The 21,577-nt window shown below is 33.7% G+C and overlaps 2 protein-coding genes across 2 annotated transcripts in view; one reads left to right on the forward strand and one right to left on the reverse strand.

Annotated features, from left to right (window-relative positions):
* Window positions 1–135: 135 nt before the first annotated feature.
* On the reverse strand, window positions 136–14,994 carry LOC124365122. Its single transcript, XM_046821067.1, has 3 exons — window positions 14,633–14,994; window positions 12,217–12,352; window positions 136–330 (listed from the first exon to the last, which is right to left on the reverse strand). Exons 1-3 carry the CDS (start codon window positions 14,723–14,725, stop codon window positions 155–157), a joined length of 405 nt encoding a protein of 134 aa, XP_046677023.1. The 5' UTR covers window positions 14,726–14,994; the 3' UTR covers window positions 136–154.
* A 66-nt stretch (window positions 14,995–15,060) lies between these two features.
* Window positions 15,061–21,577, forward strand: part of LOC124365121 (F-box only protein 42) — a 32,816-nt gene continuing 26,299 nt past the window's right edge. Inside the window, exons 1-2 of the mRNA XM_046821066.1 lie at window positions 15,061–15,503; window positions 19,466–19,597. Of these exons, the coding sequence (XP_046677022.1) occupies window positions 15,347–15,503; window positions 19,466–19,597 (289 nt within the window). The 5' untranslated portion in view covers window positions 15,061–15,346. The remainder of the gene's footprint in view (window positions 15,504–19,465; window positions 19,598–21,577) is intronic.

Below are 21,577 nucleotides of genomic sequence, written 5' to 3' on the forward strand. Positions count from 1 at the left end.
ATATTTGATAATCTCTTAGTATTTACGGCAATTATGTAGAAAAGTAGATTAAAATATGGGCGTTCATATCAAAATAAAACTATTATAAAAAGCTCACTTTACTTTTTTATATAACCTATATCAAAACAGTACTTACTATAAGCCACATAAACTGCTACTTACCCATGACTCCAAGCTGCTGGGGAGAGAGTAGAGCAGCGTCTCCTGGTGCTACGCCGGGCAGAGAACCAGATGCACCGGACAGTCGGTCAGATAGCAGTGATCCCTGGCGGTGCAGACTGCGTATGCTTGGTGATCCACTGCGCCGCGAGCTCACTTGGCTAACTCCATCTAGTAAAACATGTTATGATATAAACTACAATAAGATGTACCATTATTCTGGATATTAACTTTTATTGAAGATAACTTATAATACGGAAATTATATTTGGTTTCACTCGCTTCCACCAATATGTTTCATTTGGTATTATAAGTCTTTTACAATAGATGTCAAACAAATATACTATTTTATAACGATTTTCAGTTATTTTTCCTATGATATCTGTGTTTTATACAACCAAAAAAGAAACTTTGGTTCTATAAAACTATTTTACTACAAGCTACTATTTAACTTTTACAATACACTTTTTGAAAATATAATATTTTTTCAAATACAACACAAAATGAAATTATCAGTATGATCATAGATTCTCTGTAAGTTTTCCACACATAAGGAATATTTTCTTAGAAAATACTTGATAGAATTAATAGAAACTTTTCAATAACAATCAAGATGTTGAAGTGAGAAAGGGAAGGTCACCAAGAGAGAGAATAGATAATACATTTTTAAGTAAATCAATAATAATTTTAACATTTAACAATAAAATACACTAATACTTATTTGTTATTCTGGTTTCGGATAATAGAAAGTGTCCAATGAAGATAAATTATTGTTGGTGTAATTACATATTTTATCTTCTCTACATCTAAGCCCCTAATAATAATTCAAACGCACAGCAAAAAATTAACAGAAATATAGATATAACAATTGAAAGTACCACTGACATAAACGTACACAAAAAGTCTGGTAATAATCAATTCACAACCAACACTCTCACATTCCTTTCTAAACAAAACCAATGACCAACTTACCAATACAGGAGACAATATATTTCTTAATACATACATAATTTTAACAATATAGTATACATTAATTTGCATCAATATAAGGCCAATAAGAAGTGAACACTCTGAGAAACTACTACAAAGTGGTATGTATTTGCACTGTTTATAGATAACTGTGATTAAAATTAAAGTAAAATATTAAAATCACTACAGAAAACTTTTGTTGTAACTTCCTCATTATTTACCACAATTTAAAATTATGTAACAGCCACAATGTGCATGTTATATTTTTTTTAGAACTCTTGTGATAAAGAGCATTTATACAATATTTGTGATATTTAAAAGTTTAAAAGAAAAATGTCAAAATCCGTCACATTTTGAAACCCACTGAGCAGAGACTTGTAGCTAAGCCTGTAGGCTACAGAAGAGGCACACTCTAACCTCTTGTGCCACAATATTCATTTCGTGTCAACCTACACTAATATGAATTGCAACAAATATTTCAATGCCACACATTAATGCTACTGGTTCATTAATCGTATTATCTAATATGATAATTCATTTCTGAAGGTATTTAGAAAATAGAGAACAGAAACACTTAGAAATAGAGAGAACGTTGGGACCGTGATTAGACCAATTAGTACTCTCTATTACTTTGACTGACTGCTGGCAGAGCAAATTAGATCACAAGAATCCGTTAACAAAGGGTCTTATGAAGTTTGATTAACTTGCTTTACTTTCAACTTTATATTACTTGGTTTACTTTCATTAGTAATCTAAAAATGTATGTTTAAATTGGTGTCTTGTTAAAACCGTGTTGATTATACAGAAAAAGGAAAATTACTATAATTCATTTCACAACAGGTAAATGTTTCAAAATTGTTGATTATGCCTTCTGTTTATTTCATTTCATTTCATTTCAAATAACCACATTCAAATAAAATCATAGAAGTATTAATAATATACGTGGCATTTTTTAAAGAGATATAAATACTATAACGAAAAGCAGTTAAAAATGTAAAGTAGACAACAGTAAGTATAAGTACATAATGTAATACAAAATAAAAGAAAAATACCCACATAAAATAGTTGATGGGGTGAAGAATGCAACAAGCTTAGATGATACCATCAGTATTGTTTCAAATTTTTGGGAAAAGTCAAGAATTTTAAAAAGTTATTAATTTTTTATACTTAATGAAAAATATAAAATCTATGTCTATCACTCACAACTGAACAGTTTTTAATGTAACTTGTCTAAGTACAAATTCCAGTAAAAATTTTAGCTAACCTAATTTTCTAAGCTTAAGAGCAAAAAAACAGTGAGAGTCGCGTAATAAGATAGGCTTGTCTAGTATCGTATCAGAATAGTAAGATAAGGGTGGAATAAGACAGGAGGGTAAAAAATGAGGGTTTATTAGAGCAGTGAAAATTATACTAAGGAAAAATCTCATGCTTCAGCATATGGGGCAGAGATATAACTAGGCTACAAGCCAATTTACAGATGTTTACTTCATGTGGAGGTAGTGGTTCCTTAATTTTCTGTCTTTGGATCTCTGGCACATCTAACAAGAAGCAACTATATTTCTTATATCATAGGCTTGTCTAGTATCGTATCAGAATAGTAAGATAAGGGTGGAATAAGACAGGAGGGTAAAAAAATGAGGGTTTATTAGAGCAGTGAAAATTATACTAAGGAAAAATCTCATGCTTTAGCATATGGGGCAGAGATATAACTAGGCTACAAGCCAATTTACAGATGTTTACTTCATGTGGAGGTAGTGATTCCTTAATTTTCTGTCTTTGGATCTCTGGCACATCTAACAAGAAGCAACTATATTTCTTATATCATAGGCTTGTCTAGTATCGTATCAGAATAGTAAGATAAGGGTGGAATAAGAAGGAGGGTAAAAATGAGGGTTTATTAGAGCAGTGAAAATTATACTAAGGAAAAAATCTCATGCTTTAGCATATGGGGCAGAGATATAACTAGGCTACAAGCCAATTTACAGATGTTTACTTCATGTGGAGGTAGTGGTTCCTTAATTTTCTGTCTTTGGATCTCTGGCACATCTAACAAGAAGCAACTATATTTCTTATATCATAGGCTTGTCTAGTATCGTATCAGAATAGTAAGATAAGGGTGGAATAAGAAGGAGGGTAAAAAATGAGGGTTTATTAGAGCAGTGAAAATTATACTAAGGAAAAATCTCATGCTTTAGCATATGGGGTAGAGATATAACTAGGCTACAAGCCAATTTACAGATGTTTACTTCATGTGGAGGTAGTGGTTCCTTAATTTCTGTCTTTGGATCTCTGGCACATCTAACAAGAAGCAACTATATTTCTTATATCATTACCGGCCAATAAAAATACATTTGAGCTACTTTTATTAGTTTTCTCAAACCCTAAATGTGTTTCATGTAACAAACAACTATAAATCATCTCACGTTCTGTGGTATCACAAGTTTTTCATTTAAATAAATAAGTTTATCTTCTACGATAACGTCATTTTTTATTTTTAAATAATGATTGAACTCAAATACATTTCAGCTGATGCTAAAAATGTATTTAATGTTTATTTTTATTCTTGATATACACTATATTTTATATTCTTTTTGAGAATGACATTATGTCCAAATATTAAAGGATTGTACAGTCTTTTTCTTTTATTCTTATATATGTATATATTCCTATGCCTCTATATACAGAGTGAGTTTTATGTCCTGGCACACCTGGATATAATTTAAACGGCCCGAGATATCTATGTGAAACCTTGACCCTACCTATTATAACATTTTTTTTTTTTCAAGTTGTTGAAAATCTTGCCCCCCTTTTCTAAAGGGGGGTAAAGGGGGGCAACTAAACATTTTCAAATACAAACCCCTATCATGTGACCCCTCATTTTAAAGGGAATAAAAAAAGGAATCCAATAATGCAAACTAGAGGTCTCTACGTTTATTTTAACAGATTTTATGACAAATTTACAATTGAGTAAAGGGGGGGCAACTAAACATTTTCAAATACAAACCCCTATCATGTGACCCCTCATTTTAAAGGGAATAAAAAAAGGAATCCAATAATGCAAACTAGTGGTCTCTACGTTTATTTTAACAGATTTTATGACAAATTTACAATTGAGTAAAGGGGGGGCAACTAAACATTTTCAAATACAAACCCCTATCATGTGACCCCTCATTTTAAAGGGAATAAAAAAATAAATCCAATAATCCAAACTAGAGGTCTCTACGTTTATTTTTACAGATTTTACGACAAATTTACAATAATAAAATCAGTAACTGTCTTGTCCTGTTTATCGTAACATGAGCCAACACTAACGCAAATTCTAAAAACAGTTACCTGTTTTAATGTAGCAGGTGTTCAAACTGTTCACCTTCGGCTGTTTGACAGTGTGCTAGACGTGTGTAAAAACTTGAGACATGATAGGGGTTTGTATTTGAAAATGTTTAGTTGCCCCCCTTTACTCAATTGTAAATTTGTCATAAAATCTGTTAAAATAAATGAAGAGACCTCTAGTTTGCATTATTGGATTCCTTTTTTTTTCCTTTAAAATGAGGGGTCACATGATAGGGGTTTGTATTCGAAAATGTTTAGTTGCCCCCCTTTACCCCCCTTTAGAAAAGGGGGGTAAAGGGGGGCAAAAATTAACAATGAAAAATTAAAAAAATATGTTATAATAGGTAGGGTCAAGGTTTCACATAGATATCTCGGACCGTTTAAATTATATCTAGGTGTGCCAGGACATAAAACTCACTCTGTATATAGAGGCAACACTGATTGCACCGAAAAAACCTAATTGATCAACTAACCTGTGAATTCTATCTCAAAGATTATATTGGTAAAACCATTACTCCATGAAGAGTAAGAATGACCAATCATTGGTTTGATGTTGTTCATCAAAATTATGAGAGACCATTATCTGCATATAGATTCAACACAATCAAAATAAAACAGTTTACCATTTAGAGCGAAATCAAAACCAAAGCACTAATCTGATTAATTTTAAAATTATGAAATCGCACATCAATTAATTTTTAAATCATGGCAACCAGACGGGTTAAACGTAAGATGATTCTCTTTTTCTTCTTATAAATAAAATATTTGTTCTATGTCAAAATTTTCAAATATTTTACACACAACTGATTGGAAACTTGTTTATGGTATTCATTTGTTAAAGTTTTTTTTTACTACTTAATAGTTTGAGTTATGTTTTTTTTATTTTGTTACAATCAGTAGTTTTCTGATAAAGGGTTCTGGGAACCTGAAAATTAAAACATGAAGACTGGTAAATTACACATTGGTTGCAGCGTACTGTAAAATCATTAAAAAGGCGATGTATCAACCTGCAAAAACAAAAATATAGCTAATGAGATTGAATCACTTGACATAGGCAATCACTGTGCAGAACTCCAATATGAAATGTGGTAAGGTGAAGGTAACTCTGGATAGGAGATGACATCTCTACATTGTTGATGTCTCCTGACCTGACATAGGCAATCACTGTGCAGAACTACAATATGAAATGTGGTAAGGTGAAGGTAACTCTGGATAGGAGAAGACATCTCTACATTGCTGATGTCTCCTGACCTGACATAGGCAATCACTGTGCAGAACTACAATATGAAATGTGGTAAGGTGAAGGTAACTCTGGATAGGAGAAGACATCTCTACATTGCTGATGTCTCCTGACCTGACATAGGCAATCACTGTGCAGAACTCCAATATGAAATGTGGTAAGGTGAAGGTAACTCTGGATAGGAGAAGACATCTCTACATTGCTATTGTCTCCTGACCTGACATAGGCAATCACTGTGCAGAACTCCAATGTGAAATGTGGTAAGGTGAAGGTTACTCTGGATAGGAGAAGACATCTCTACATTGCTGATGTCTCCTGACCTGACATAGGCAATCACTGTGCAGAACTCCAATATGAAATGTGGTAAGGTGAAGGTAACTCTGGATAGGAGAAGACATCCCTACATTGCTGATGTCTCCTGACCTGACATAGGCAATCACTGTGCAGAACTCCAATATGAAATGTGGTAAGGTGAAGGTAACTCTGGATAGGAGAAGACATCTCTACATTGCTGATGTCTCCTGACCTGACATAGGCAATCACTGTGCAGAACTCCAATATGAAATGTGGTAAGGTGAAGGTAACTCTGGATAGGAGAAGACATCTCTACATTGCTGATGTCTACTGACCGCCAAACACCCAGTGACCCGAAGGCACTTAAATGAGGACACTATTTTACATCTGAAAAACCTTCTTACACTTCAATCTTGGGAGGGAATCTACAAAGAAAATAGTGCTGAGAAGGCCTACTCTAATTTGATAGACATGTTCACAGCTGCACAGGACACCTATCCTCTAAAGACATCTCGAAATAAATCAAACCAAACCAAGTTACAAATCACTTACCATCCAGACGCTAATGAGCTCAAAAAGAACTTCTCCTAGGCTCAAGAGGTCTTCTAATTAAGTGGAAGAGAAGAAGACAAATGAATTGCTCACCACAGAAAAAAAGGATTATGATTTGAAGCTGAGAACTCTAAAGACAGGAGACAAATGAACTTTTCATTGCTTGGATCTGAAAAGAAATCAAAAGCCATCTGGATCACTATTAACAGTGAGAGATTGTCTTACAGCGCAGTCCCAGTTTTATACATAGCAGATGGAAGTTGTAGGAGAAATTGTTCATGATCATGAGAAAGTAAGTGAACATATAAACACATTTTTCACAACTGCAGCTGAGAAAATGTTACACTAGACTAATATCCAAAAAACAAATAATGCTCAGATGAATAATCTGTTCCAAGCACAATTTCTTACATGCTGGCAATATACATCACATAAGCAGACCTTAAATGTGGTTTTTTCCCTGAAATCAACAAATTTTACTGAGATTATTGGTATAAACTCTAAGATGGTAAAATGTTGCATTAATGAAATGATTAAACCTCTCACTGATATCATTAATAAATCTCTGTCCCAGGGAACTTTTTCATCTAAATTAAAAACATCTAAACATTTCCTCTCCATAAACAAATAAACAGGAGGTAAAAAAAACAAACCTCGTTTTTAAAGCTATCTTACAGGGACGAAGCAAAGAGTTGAAATGAAACAAGTACAGAATTGGACTGAAAGAATTGTAAAAATCAAAACCACAAATGGTCAAAAGAGGAGTCTCTCAGACACTTGGTATTCTCACAGTGGCATCTATCTATTTCACTGAAGTCATCACTCGGAAGTTTCACAAGGAAACTTGCCTAGAAAGAGAGGACCATCCATGATCAAATTGTTCTTCAAATATTTAAATATTTCTTCACATTTAAACAATACTAATATTTTTTCTGCACCTTCAATTTTTATTTAAAAAAAAAAAAAACACATAAATAACATAATTTTTAATTTAACTGTTTCAGAGGCTGAGTCACTGATAGCGACCAACTATGGATGGTTTTGACCGCTACCTCTATCAAGCTTTTGGCATCATTATCAAAATCATGTAAACTTCATATCATAACAATATTGTAATTATCTGACAGATCCGTTTAAAATAGTTTTTGTCTGTCCCATCTGTCAGTTTGGGATAATTCTTAATATAAAGGTTCCAAAGACTTGAAACTTAGAACACAGGTTTCTCTTGGTCAAAGGATTTGGGGCCAAAAGGCAACAAGATACGAAATTCTAACATTTTTACATTGGACTTATGAGAGAAACATTGATAGCAACATAGAAAACACAGGATAAACAAATTAATAGAGTATAGTATAAAGCTAATCATAAAATTATTTTTTAATAATGTTACCAACAAAAGTGATACACTTATTGGATTGGCTGGTTTTATAAAAAGATAAAACATTTTCACTTACAATGTTGTTAAATTCTGTCGAATCCTCCAGTACTCTATTGTATCGGATTATTAATATTCTAAAATATTACAGCAGTTTTTATTATTAAATCAAATCAAATCAAAAAACATCTTTATTTCCATTATGGTACAAAAATTTAGAAATCATAGGAGCACAATTTTTAAATTTATAATATAAAATTACTTAATGTAATTAACACCAAAAACATAAAACTGCAAACAAATTAAATACTTACATATATATATATACACATATATATATATATACATATATACATACATATACATACAGTATTGTATAGACTGCTCTAATGATTATGGAAATGTTTCCTCACATAGGTGCATAGCACCTGTGCGTGAGAGAATGAGTCCCATTAATTCAAAAATAATTTTCTTAGGGAAATAAGATGTTAAAATAATGTTGTTTAGTAAAAAAATATATAATAGAAAAATAATTCATTTAATAATTATAAATACTGATAACGCTCATAGTGGTAAAGAAGAAAAAGCAATATGAGGTTACAGAAGAGACGCAATAGCAAACATACTTATCAGTGAATGTAGGTAATTAAAATAAGGATAAACTACGAAATATTAGTTGATAAGAAATAAAAAACCGACAGACAAACGGACTCCTCAGTCAGGACAATGCTTGAGGCCTCTGCCCCTCCTTTCAATTAGCCTACCCCAAACTAATCTTACCCCGCACCTCTACCTACCACGTTGGCCACCAACACCACACGCTCACACTCACACGCACGAACCCACACAACACCCCCCCCCCACACACACACACACACACCCACACACACAAAACTATCACCATGCGATCACAAATATAAAAGCACGCTCCCATCCTGTAATCCAATTTTGAACATTAAAGTCTGTAATCAGATGTTATAATCCTTTCCATATAATCACGACCCACACTTTTTAACCAGTTTTTTACTTTTATTTTATAAGTTGATAATTTATACAAAAACATATCCTTGAGAAATTCTGGTAAATTTCTATAAATAATGTGAGAAACATAAAATGTATTTGTTTTTGAAAAAGTTCTATTTAGCCTGGGTGTAAATATGGAGGATGTAAAATTTCTTATTGCGTAATGGTGATTCGGAAATTCGAATATACTTCTGTAATTTTTGAAAATATATACAACTACTACTCTAACAAACAGCTGTCTTATATCCAAAACATCCATTTCGGTGAACAGCGCCTCCGATGCGTAATGCCTATTTTTTCCCAGTGCTGCTTTAAGTATTGCTTTCTGAGTTACAAACAGTGGATTTAAAATACTTCTATAACTAGCACCCCACATTATGATCCCCCCCTCTAAAAGCGATTGAACATATGCGAAATAAGCTACTCTTATTTCTTCTAAAGTTAAAAAGTCATGCAGTTGACGAAAAGCATAAATGAGTTTTCGAAGTCTACCATTAACATAGTGAACATGTGCAGATGAATTCATTCTGTTGTCCAATATAACCCCTAAATATTTATAATTATCAACCCTTTCTAAAGATCCGCAATGACAAACCAGACTTGTGGGATTACCACACGTGTGTAGTTTAATTAAATTAATGGGAGTGTCACTGCTGTCTCTCAGGGCAATAGGCATAAATTTAGACTTAGATATATTTAAGGAAAGCAAATTTTGATCAAACCATTTTTTTATTAGATAAAGGTCACTATGCGCTTTTTGGAAAACTTCTTCCCAATTGGACCCCTCAAAAAATAGAGCAGTATCGTCTGCAAAAAGTGAAAGCTTACCAGAAATTCTAATTTTAGAAATATTATTTATATAGATTAAAAACAGAATAGGTCCTAAAGTGCTACCCTGGATTACTCCATAATTTACAGATGCCAGATTACTATTGATTCCGTTAATTGTGGTTATTTGCCTATGATTTTCGAGATAACTATCAAACCAATTAAATGAACTATTTTTTATTCCAACTAATTTTAATTTTTGGAGTAATTTGTATCTATCAACGGAATCAAATGCTTTGGCTAAATCGAGGAATGCCAATAAATATTTTTTGTTAGATGTTATTGCTTCGTTCAGACTCCTAGAGATATTAAAAAAAGCATCTGCGATATTTTTAGATTTTCTAAACCCGAATTGACAGTCACTTAATATATCATTCTCTTCTAAATAAGTGACTAATTGGTCTTTAACTACCTTCTCCAAGACTTTGGAAAATACACTTAACAGGCTAATCGGTCTGTAGTTTGACATCAGGGTAACGTCATCCGCTTTAAATAATGGAATGACTTTGGCGATCTTGAAAACGTCTGGAAATTTGCCTGTACGTATACTTAAATTAACTATGTGAAGAAGCGGAATGCAGAGGAAATGATAATTTTCAATCAAGAGGGATGCGGATATACAATCATACCCCGGAGCTGAGCCACCACGCATGCTAGTAACGTACCGGTGAAGTTCTGTCTCAGTGATAGTGTGAATTATGAATTCTGTGTTAACCGTATAGTCATTGTCATCAACGACAGGTGGACCGCTCGAGTCAATAGCCCGAGCTAAATTGTAACCTACTTGTGCAAAATAATTATTAAATTCTTCAGCCACCTGTCGACACTGCAGTTTCACGTCAGAGTCCGAGTTCATGGTTTTATCACCTGTAAATTGTGTAATGGGGAAACTGTTTTTTTTATTCACCCTCCCAGATAATTCATTTATTATTTGCCAAAAAAGTTTCGGATTATTCTTACTACTGATAATTTTTGATCTGTAATAGTTAAATTTTGCTGATTTAATTTGCGAATTCAATCTGTTTCTCAATTGTATGTAGTATTCTCTTAGATTCAGATTGAACGGCTGTTTTTTGAGGAGTTTGCTTACTTTATCCCTTTTCCTAATGCCCCTTACCAACTCTTCCGAAATCCATGGTTTAATTTTTTTTAGTCTATGCTTCTCATTTGTAAGAATCTTCTTCGATTTTTCAGTAAAACTGTTTAAAATTTGTAAGAATAAGTTTGAACAAACATTGACGTCTGTGATATTTGTGACACAGGTCCAGTCGCAGTTCCCTAAGTAATTACTAAATAACCTTTTGTCAATGATAGTAGTTTCACTAGGAGTCTTATGAATTTGTCTTGGCATTTTAATACTCAGGGCAGTTACAATAGTGGTCAGTAATACTAGTCTCGATCACTGCTGTTTGTAAACTGTCAAAATTATCGTGTTTAATAAAAATATGGTCAAGACAAGTCTGACTGGCCCCCGCCTCTCTAGTTGGATTGTATATGCCACACATAAACCCACATTCATACAGTACGTCTAAGTATCTTTCGGTCTTGTTGTCAGGTGTCAAAATGTTAGCGTTTATGTCACCAATAAGTATATACGTTTTGGTTTTGGTAAGGCGGGAGTAGTGCTCACTGAGCGCAGCAGTAAAGTCGTCAAGATCGTTATCATGAGTTCTGTACACCGCCAGTAGGTTGAATTGTTTATTGTTATAAGTAAAGTCGCACAGTAGGCCATGCACACCGCCCAGCTCCGTCTCTTGCACACTCACACCACAAACACACTCTCTCACATACACTAACACACCATCATTCCGATTGGCACCTCTCGTGGTTTTGTACCACTTATACCCCTCAAGCTCGATCCCCACCCCATTTTCATCAAGCCAAGTTTCACTTAAAACAATGATATCCCAAATAACTTTAATGGCTTCCAAATAAACTAATAAGCTGTCGAAGTTTTTACCATAGCTTCTTATGTTTAAATGCAATATATTAAACCCCCCGATATGAAATTCGTGAAACGAGTTATGGCTGAGTATATTATTTATAGAAACACTGCTGATTCTTCTATAACCGTCAATTAGATTATGATCTTCGTTCATGAACGGGAATATCCGAACCCACTCAAGTAAATGAAAGGAAAAAACAAAACAAACAAAAAAATACAATTTGGTTGAAAACGCTTGTTTGATCTACCACCCCGCGAAACGATGCCCCTTAAATTAGTATAGTACTCATTCTCACACTCTGATACACAGAATTGATTCTATTATAAACTATTTCGTTATAAATCTCGTTATATTTAGAACATAGGCCCCTACTATATGTCCTTGGTACTAATGGCATGAATAAACTGCGTGCATAATTCGTGCCTAGAGAACGCATACTATTAAAAATTAAACTGCTTCACAATTCATAAAGAGACCTAAGACATCTTGAATAAATATTACCTTCGCTAGTAGTTACTCTTGGTCGCACATTCCCCTTCAAGGAGCCTTTCTTCAACACTGGAATGTACCGCCTCCTTCGAAAGTATCTGGCTAAAATACCCAAAGCAGCTACACTCCCAAGTGAAATTATAACTATCTGGAAATAAATAAAACTTATAGTATGGCTAAAATAAAAACAACAATCATCAAAGCAGGACAAATATAAAATATAATACATTAGTAATAACAATTTTAGAGTAAGACATGGCAGTAAATAATATACAAAGTGTATATATCTCTATACTCCAAAAGTAAAACAATATTTAAGATGACTAAGGATGGGGGCCTGTATTCTATCATGTTCATGGGCATATATCAAAATTTTTGGGCTTTTTTGGAGGAAGAGAAAGGCTACTGTGGTTACTTCTACTGTTTAAAATGCATATCTAGGCTGCAGTATAATGAGCAGCCATCTCGAGTAACGAGTCATCAATAACTCTGATCATTTAAACTACAGAACAAAAAACCAAAATGTTGAATTGAAGAACATCTGCAATAATTGATTGCAAATAATGATAATTAAGAGTGTTCAGATTGTATTCAATAGTTCATTTGTAATTTAGATTGCTGATTCTATTGTTGTAGAGGCCGGGGATACTATACTGTAGCCCAGATCTAAATTCACAAAATCAAAAGTATACAAACAGAGAGAGTACTGGTTTTTAGGTAGATTTAGTATACAAAACTGGTTTATTGCAATTGTCCTTGTGGTAGCAAGTGTGTGTGTGCATGCATGCATGCGAGTATGTGTGTTTAGAAAACTTTTAAATCCATGTCTGTAATAGCCAAGAAACTGCAATTATAAATAATGTGTGGTACCTTACATTATCAACAGTTCTAAAAGTTGTTTTTGTAGAATTATTGCTACATGTTTCGGGATTAAATTTCCATCAGGCTCTCTACGAACTTTCGACTGTGTGAGATAGCATCAGTTGACAGGTCGAAAACGTTTTCTTTGTGGTGTATGGTAAAATGCAAAAAACAACATTTACTCAATCAAAAATATGCCTTCCACGTTTATATGTGACTATGATTGTTCACATAATAGGTATGTGAGCACTAGGCCAACATTGTAATAACACGAAAAACACGGTTTATCATCTTTTAAAACAATTTCATTCAGTTTTCTAAAGTTCACTGCCATTTTAAATTCAATTGTCATTTATTAGAAAGTCAAATATTACATTTATCATCTGAAAAAGTGTTTATAGTTGATACAGATGATATAAGTTAATTATATTGGGGCACTTTAAGATCAACAAACCCAGTTTTTATATCACTTATCACAACCATCAGTTCTTTATATATCGTAACAGAACTATCAATCAATATCAACATATAAAATACTAAATTAAAATCACACGTTTCAAATTAATGGAAATAGTTTAAACAATTACGTAATATCATAAATAATAAAACCATAACCATGAATCGAACAAAAAAATTAAGACAGGTGACAGGAAAAAATGTCATTTAAATAACACTTTTAATGTTAAAACAAAACAGAAAACGTAAAAACAAAACAAACATCTTGAAACCGAGAAAAAACCATAAATCATCTTTTAGTGTTGTTTTGTACAGTATTTTTTAAATTTAATCTTTTATTTAAAAGAAGTTACTAAACAAATTGTGTTTAGAATACAAAATTGTGTGTACAGTTGGTGCAGATGATTTAGTTATTGTTCAAATTAATTACAATTTGTGAATATATTGATGGGTATAATAATTCAATATCATTTGATAATTTCAATATAAAAAGCCGGGTCCGCTTATTGTACTTTACCCTTATATGGTTCAAATTAATTAATCGGTATTGATTAGTTACATTGATGTTATTATTAAGTAATATTTCTTTGTCAATGTAGATATAATAAAGCGGATATGCTACAGTATAATAAGAGGCCACCACCACAGTATAATCATATTTATGAATATCTAAACTATAGAAACAAAAATGTTGACACGAATTGCATTATACAAAAACTATCTATGTTGTGTATCTATAAAATGTAACAAACAAAACAGTTTAACATTTAGATACTTTTTACTGTTTTTAAGGATATACTATGATTCTATTGTGGTGGTGGCCTCTTATTGTACTGCAGCCAGTGAATCCACTTATTGTACTCTAAATAAAAGAATTGTAGAGATAAATCACTTCTTAGATACAGTCCTAAAATTGTCAAAGGCTAGCCTAACTTTAGTGTCGTGTCTGTTGTACTTATAACACCAATTGTATAATATTTTATCCATTATTCAATTGACTACAATAGTATAGTCTGAACAAATATCAAAACTTAAACTATAGAAAAGATGGCCTTTGGACAAACAAGCCTAAGATAATTTCACAAATACTAGCTTACAAACAATTACTTACTTTATGAGATCTATCAAATGATAAATTCTTGATAGGCAGCTGCTGAATAAATTTTTGGAATGTAAACAAAACCTGACTAATCATATTGTCCATTTGATTTAGGTTTATAATCTAATAAACTAAACTGAACAAATTTTGTAAAGGTTATGTTGCACCGGTCAAATAAAAGTGTGTGATAATTAATTACTTCTTAAATCACGATCGGAAACAAATAATTCACTATTTATTTAGATCCTACTGCTCCATAATTTTTAGAATTTTTAAAATAAAGATTAATATTAAATTTTGTCAATAATAAACAAATTAAACTGACATAACCAATAATATGTCTTATCAGGCACACAACAGCCATGCTCGGGTATCGCAAATTGTCAGCTGCACTATTCTGTCAGCTGTTTTAACAGCTGACAATTTTCTTGTTAGTTCTCTCGGCTCATTTGCTCTGCTGAGCATTGGGATCTGGTTGTGCCGATTGAGAAGAGGCTTTGTAATTTTGTTGTGTTTTGTATTGCTTTGTTTGTATCGTTGTCAATACGCTTTGATTTCAGGTTATGTAGTTTATTGATGTAGACAATCGTCTACATTATCCTATACAGTATGTATAAATAATTCAATATCCGCAAATCTGAACTATAAGATTTGTGAGATGAGCTTACGTACATAAAGTGGTTTTAAATTGTGTAACCTGAACACCCTACGAACGGTTCGAGAAAGATGGACCTGTACAAAGAAAGTGCATCTAATTTAGAAAAATGTCATATAAATGATTTACCTGATGAAATAATTGAATACATTTTAAGCCTCTTAAGACCATATGACGACTTGAAAAAGTGCATGTTGGTGAGCAAGAGATGGAATAAAAACGCTCTTCGTAAGTACATCAAGCTTTCAGAATATAATACTGTCTAGCTAGCCTCAGTCAAAATTTTCTTTTTTTATTTATCAATCACATTAGGGGAGACTTTAATAAGTGGCCTAAACTCATTTGTTTGTTATTATCAAACTATTGGATATATTATCCAAATTTGATATTATAGGTATTAGGCTATATTAGGCCTAGGGTAGGGTACGATAAGCGGACCCGGTTTTTATATCGAAGTTGGCAAACGATATTACTTAATCATAACCACCGATTTAATCCATCGATACTGATTAATTATTTTGAAGAAATAACTTAAATAATCTATATCAACAGCTGTAAACACTTTCAAATAATACACGTAAGGTAATATTTCAATTTTACATATAAGTAACGTTTGATTATTAAAAATGGCAGTAAATTTTAGAAAACTACACGACATTGCTTTGAAAGATGATAAGACATGTTTTACGTGGCTTTATCATGTCGGACTCGTACCGAAAAATCCATTATGTGAAATTTGTGGTAAAGAAACAACTGTACTGTGAGAGGATCAAATATGGTCGTCTTCAGTTTTCCTAATTTTGCTTATAATAACTTGTTTCATCACTATAAATATTAAATCCATACTTTAATTTAAAAAATATGATTGTTATTGAGGACTATAGATACTTTTATATCGATTGATAATCTAGGATTTGAGATGCGAATATTAGGTATCTATGATTACATTCTTCGATATAAAAAACCGGGTCCGATAATCGTACCCTACCCTAGGCCTAACAAGAATTATAATACATTTACAACACAACTTTAACAATAACATTACAAAATAACAAATCCAAATACGGCCTAGACCTACACATCAGAAATACATTACAATATTATAGATTGTGTAGATAGCAGTGAGGGGTAGACTTTAATAAGTTGAAGTCGACTTCTGAGTAGACTTCTGAGTTGAAGTCGCTCGACACAAACAAGGGTGCTGGCCCCGATGATATCTCTCCTATGATCCTGAGGCATTGCAGCGGTGTAATATCGCCTCATATCACAGTTTATTTTAACGCTCTTATGGCTGCTGGCATCTTCCCTGCTAATTTAAAGATTGGATATATAACACCTGTTTTAAAGTCTGGATCTCCTTCTGATATTAAGAACTATCGCCCTATAATTATCCAGTCAACCTTGGTTAAGGTCTTTGAATCGCTCGTCCTTCGAAGATTGACGTTCAGCCTCAAGAATGTTATCAACATTGAACAACATGGTTTTGTCAAAGGGCGTTCGACCACTTCAAACCTCTTATCTTTTCAAAATAGTATACTCAAAGCGTTTTCTAACTCACACCAAGTTGATGCCATCTACACAGATTTCTCGAAAGCATTTGATCGAGTTAGTCACAACCACCTTGTTGCTAAGCTCAGAGCTGTTGGTGTCGGTGGGGCGCTCTTGCGTTGGCTGGGATGTTATCTACGGGACCGTTTTCTTCAGGTGCGAGTGGCGGGCTCACTATCCCAGCCTTTCCCAGCTGTTTCTGGTGTACCTCAGGGTTCCCTACTGGGGCCAGTGTTGTTCACAATCTTCATTAATGATCTGGTTCAATGTGTGGGTTCTAATGTTTTACTTTTTTCTGATGACGCTAAAATTTTCAAAGAAATTGCATCTGTGGAGGATTGTGTGTCCCTACAGGAGAGTATTGATTTGCTTGCAGAATGGTGCGACGTTAATGATATGCTTCTGAACATTTCCAAGTGCTCTATTGTGACATTCTCTAGGTCAGATACTCCTATTCTTTATCATTATAACCTTAATAATCAACCCCTGGCACGTTGTTCTAAAATAAAGGATCTGGGTGTCATACTTGCTTCCGACCTAAGTTCTCATGAGCATATCAATCACATTTCTAAAAAGGCTAATGCAGCACTCTATTTTGTTATTAGGACCAGTCGTGATATTTTTTCTGTCCGAGCCCTTAACATCCTCTACGTTCACCTTGTTCGACCCATACTTGAATATTCTTCTACTGTCTGGAACCCTTACCTTGTTGGTCACATTGATAGGCTTGAGAACATACAGAGCCGCTTCATTCGTTTGATTGGGCTGCGGCTGGGCTTTGAGTACCGTAATGTGCCGACTGATGACCTTCGAGTTCAGTTTAACTTGGAACCTCTCCATTCAAGACGTATAGTTCATGATCTGCTTTTCTTGAAGAAGTTGATCTGCTCTGTCATTGATGCACCTGATCTGCTCGAATTGCTGGACTTCCGGGCATCACGTCATCTTCGTCACCCCCAGCTGTTTGCAAGGCGGCACTACACCACACAGTACATGTTTCACAGTGCTTTTCCACGTCTTCAACGCCTGGCAAACAACCTCCCCAGACATCTGGACTTCTTTAACATGAGCTGTGATGCCTTCAAGAGAGAGTTGAGACTGGCCTGTCATGACTTACATATCGTCTGAACTTTTACCCCATTATTCTTGTTGTGTTGCTCTGTTATTGTTTCTGCTTATCTTTTGTTACACATTTATAATTACGACTGTGCCTCTTGGTTATATATTTACATTTAACTTATTGCTTGCATTTGTTGTTTTTATAGTTTTTTCTCTCTGTTGGTACCTATATATATTTTACTCTTGTTATTTATTTACAGTATTTTTCCCCATTGTTGTTTACTTTATATAGTTTATTTGCACAGTTACTATTTATCTCTTTATTTATTCATATGTCACGTCTTAGACAATAATGTGCATGCATTTAAGTTATATATTTTTTATTTTTTTCAATTTTTTTTTATTTACCACTATCAGTCATTAATGTCAATATTTTTTACTCTTGTTACTACTCATTTAAAGTTTATCTTTCATTGTTGTTAATAATTTTTATAGTTTATTTGCACTGTTATTGTTTGTCTGTTTGTTCCTCCATATGGTATCACATCTTACAGTAGTGTATTTAAGTTAATATTATCACTAATTTATTATATACTTTCACTAATTTTTAATATAATTTATACTCTCTTATTACAATTAATTATACGTTAATTATGCCTAGATCTGATTTAGAGTCCAGTTGCATGTTTGGTTTGGCCCTTTTGTTTAAGAATGATTTAATCCTATTATAAGTTAACAAATGTAAATTGGTTTTTGACCGTTGGAAGGAAATAAATAAATAAGCGGCCTACACTGATTATTCGGTTATTTTTATCGATTGTTTCTATCAAATTAATAGTTCGATAGGCTATTACAATTTATTTAACTTAACATATGACTTCGACTTATTGATAAATTATAATAATGTCTAATGTAAACAATAAACGAGTAATGTCTATTTTTTAGAGATTTTGAAAATGGCTATGAATATCTTTGTAATTGTTTGTACCGCAGAGAAGTGCACCTATTGGGTAAGAATGCTTTCCTCCATTTCACAAAAGTGGTTGTTCACAGCTATCCGGGCAAGCTGTAAGTATTGTAAAGTAGGCTATCTCTAATATGTGGTCCAAGTTAAAGTTGGTTTTATTATTTTTAATGCTACTGTTTTAAAACTTGTTTTTTGTTGTAATGTATAATAATTATTGTTGTAGGATTATTATATAATATCGAATTTTGGTAATATATTGAATCGTTTGATATTGACTTTTGAATAACAAATGTGTAGGCTGCTTATTAAAGTGTTGCCGGAGTGAGCAACCGCTTTTGTGAAGGCATTAGCCAAACCCACATGTATGTCTAGACATTTATCACTTAATTTCCTCTTATTCATTAGTGTAATCTATTAGTCAAGTATAGAGTGTGGCAGCTTCTTGGACGATTGACTGCTGCAGCATCCTGTCCTCATGAGCAACCTACCTGCTCAGCTATATGTGTAATAAGACCTCCTTTAACTTTGTACGAGTAATTGGTTGAGTAATAAGTTTTGTATTACTTTATTAAAAAGTATTTCCTTAAGTTTTAATATAGTTTTATATTTTATCCAGATGTGTTTCTTCATACAAAGAATAATTTCAACCGATGCCTCACCAATTTCAACATAAAATGGGAGCATTACACTCCACCAGACAAGGGATATGGTATTACAAAACGTTACTCCCATTCTGCCTGCAGCTATGGTAAGTGAATATTGAACTTAGATTTTTAATTTTATTGAGGTCTACATGTTTTACAGGTGTTTGTATTGTGTTTAACTTGTACTTGTGATCTCTACTCCAGTAAGAAATGAATAAGCTCTACACATAACATAGCTATGGTGGGAAGGGTTGATTCAATGTAAATGTTTAGTTTAGCTCCATTTCACCTTCCGCGTAGTGTAGTTTCTGAAATCTGACGCTATCAGTGACCTAGGGTGCACTAGGCATGATCATCCGCTCCATGAAATACCGTTTTAAAGACACCAAAAACTGGGGGTGGCTGGATATTATAGGTGATTTGAACATGCAGGGAATTCCACAGTCGGCAAGCCGATACTGTAAATAATTTACCAACAGTTTTATGTTGGAGCAAACGCAGGACTGAGGATCCATATCTTGACTCACTTATACTCCTTTGTGCTACAAAATCAAAATCGTCATAGAAATATTTTGGCAATTTCTCGTAGATAAAAGAATGAGTAAAAGAAAGAATTTTTATAGACCTCTAATCAGCTAGCTTTAACATATTTGATCGGATATAGTATGGAGTTGTGTGCTCATCTATTTGTACGTCAGGAATACAGGCGTGCAAGAAAAGAACGTAAGTTTGCAAGTACCTCATAAGAGCAAGTACCTCAAGTGGAAAGAGCTGATACATGACATTAACGCAGACCCCTGGGGTCTGGGATACAGGATCGTGAAGCAAAAGCTCGGATCTCTGTTACACAGCCCTATTATGAATACTGAAAGGTTTTGGCATGTCATCGACACTCTTTTTCCAACTCATCCTATGAGAAATTTGGAGGTGCACCCGTTCGTTCAGGTCTTGCCACTGTTTACAGAAAAAGAATTAAAGAAAGCTGCAAGTACACTTAGAAACAAGAAGCCTCCAGGGCCAGATGGCATACCCAGTGAAGGTGGCTGCGGAGGTGTGTCTTGAAGTACTCCTGAAGATGTACAGCCGTTTTCTTGGAGGAGGAGGTTTTCTCAAAAATTGGGAAAAGACAGCATCTAGTCTTGATCAGCAAAAGCAAGGGGAACACAAGATCTCCATTGGCATACAGGCCTCTCTGTATGCTTGATGTTGCATGGAACCTATTTGAGAAACTCCTCCGGCCACATCTGACAAAGGAGATTCAGATAGCTGGCAATCTCTCCACACTGTAGTCAGAGAGTCTCCGCATGGGTGACTGGCGAATTCATGCAGGGTAGATCAACCACTTGTGCCATCAAAGGAGTGGTAAGTACATTTCAGGTAGTACAGTAGAAGAATCACTACTCCATGGAGATAGTACTGCTGGTCACTCTGGACATCAAGAATGCTTTTACTTCGGCAAGATGGATTAACATGCTGGAGGCCTTGGAGATAATTTCAAAAATATCTGTTCAGGATGTTGCAAAACTATCATGATTATCTGTTGTAGATGGAGCTTATATTGGTTACTGTTAACTTAATTACATTAAAACATAAAACCAATATTTAATACTTTTATTTTTTGTGAGGCCTTTCGATAGTAAGGCTATCTTCTTTAGACACATCACAAAAGTGTCTATTGAAAGGCCTCACAAAAAATAAAAGTATTAAATATTGGTTTTATGTTTTAATGTAATTGAGTTCATGATTGTCTGGTTTCATCTGAAACAGTGTATTTCAACCCGTTCCTTCATGACTTCTTGTTGCTATGGGCTGGGAAGTTAGCAAGTGTTACATGCCCCAGTGAAAAATTATGCTACACCACTATTGCCAATACACCACTTCACTGAAAATCTCTGTGAGATAATGCTTAGAGTTGACAGGTGCTGTCACTTTCTTAAATTCCCTCCTCCCGCGACTAATATTCTTGTATGGGTTTTTGCTTCACACCATTTGTGGAAATGTATGTTCTGTTTACAGTAGATTCAGCCTCATAGTAGATCCTATGAAGCATAAAGTTCTTGCTTGATCTCAGTTTACAATTTGAT

This window comes from Homalodisca vitripennis, chromosome 6 (genome assembly GCF_021130785.1).
Source record: "Homalodisca vitripennis isolate AUS2020 chromosome 6, UT_GWSS_2.1, whole genome shotgun sequence".
In the NCBI taxonomy this organism is placed as follows: domain Eukaryota; kingdom Metazoa; phylum Arthropoda; class Insecta; order Hemiptera; family Cicadellidae; genus Homalodisca; species Homalodisca vitripennis.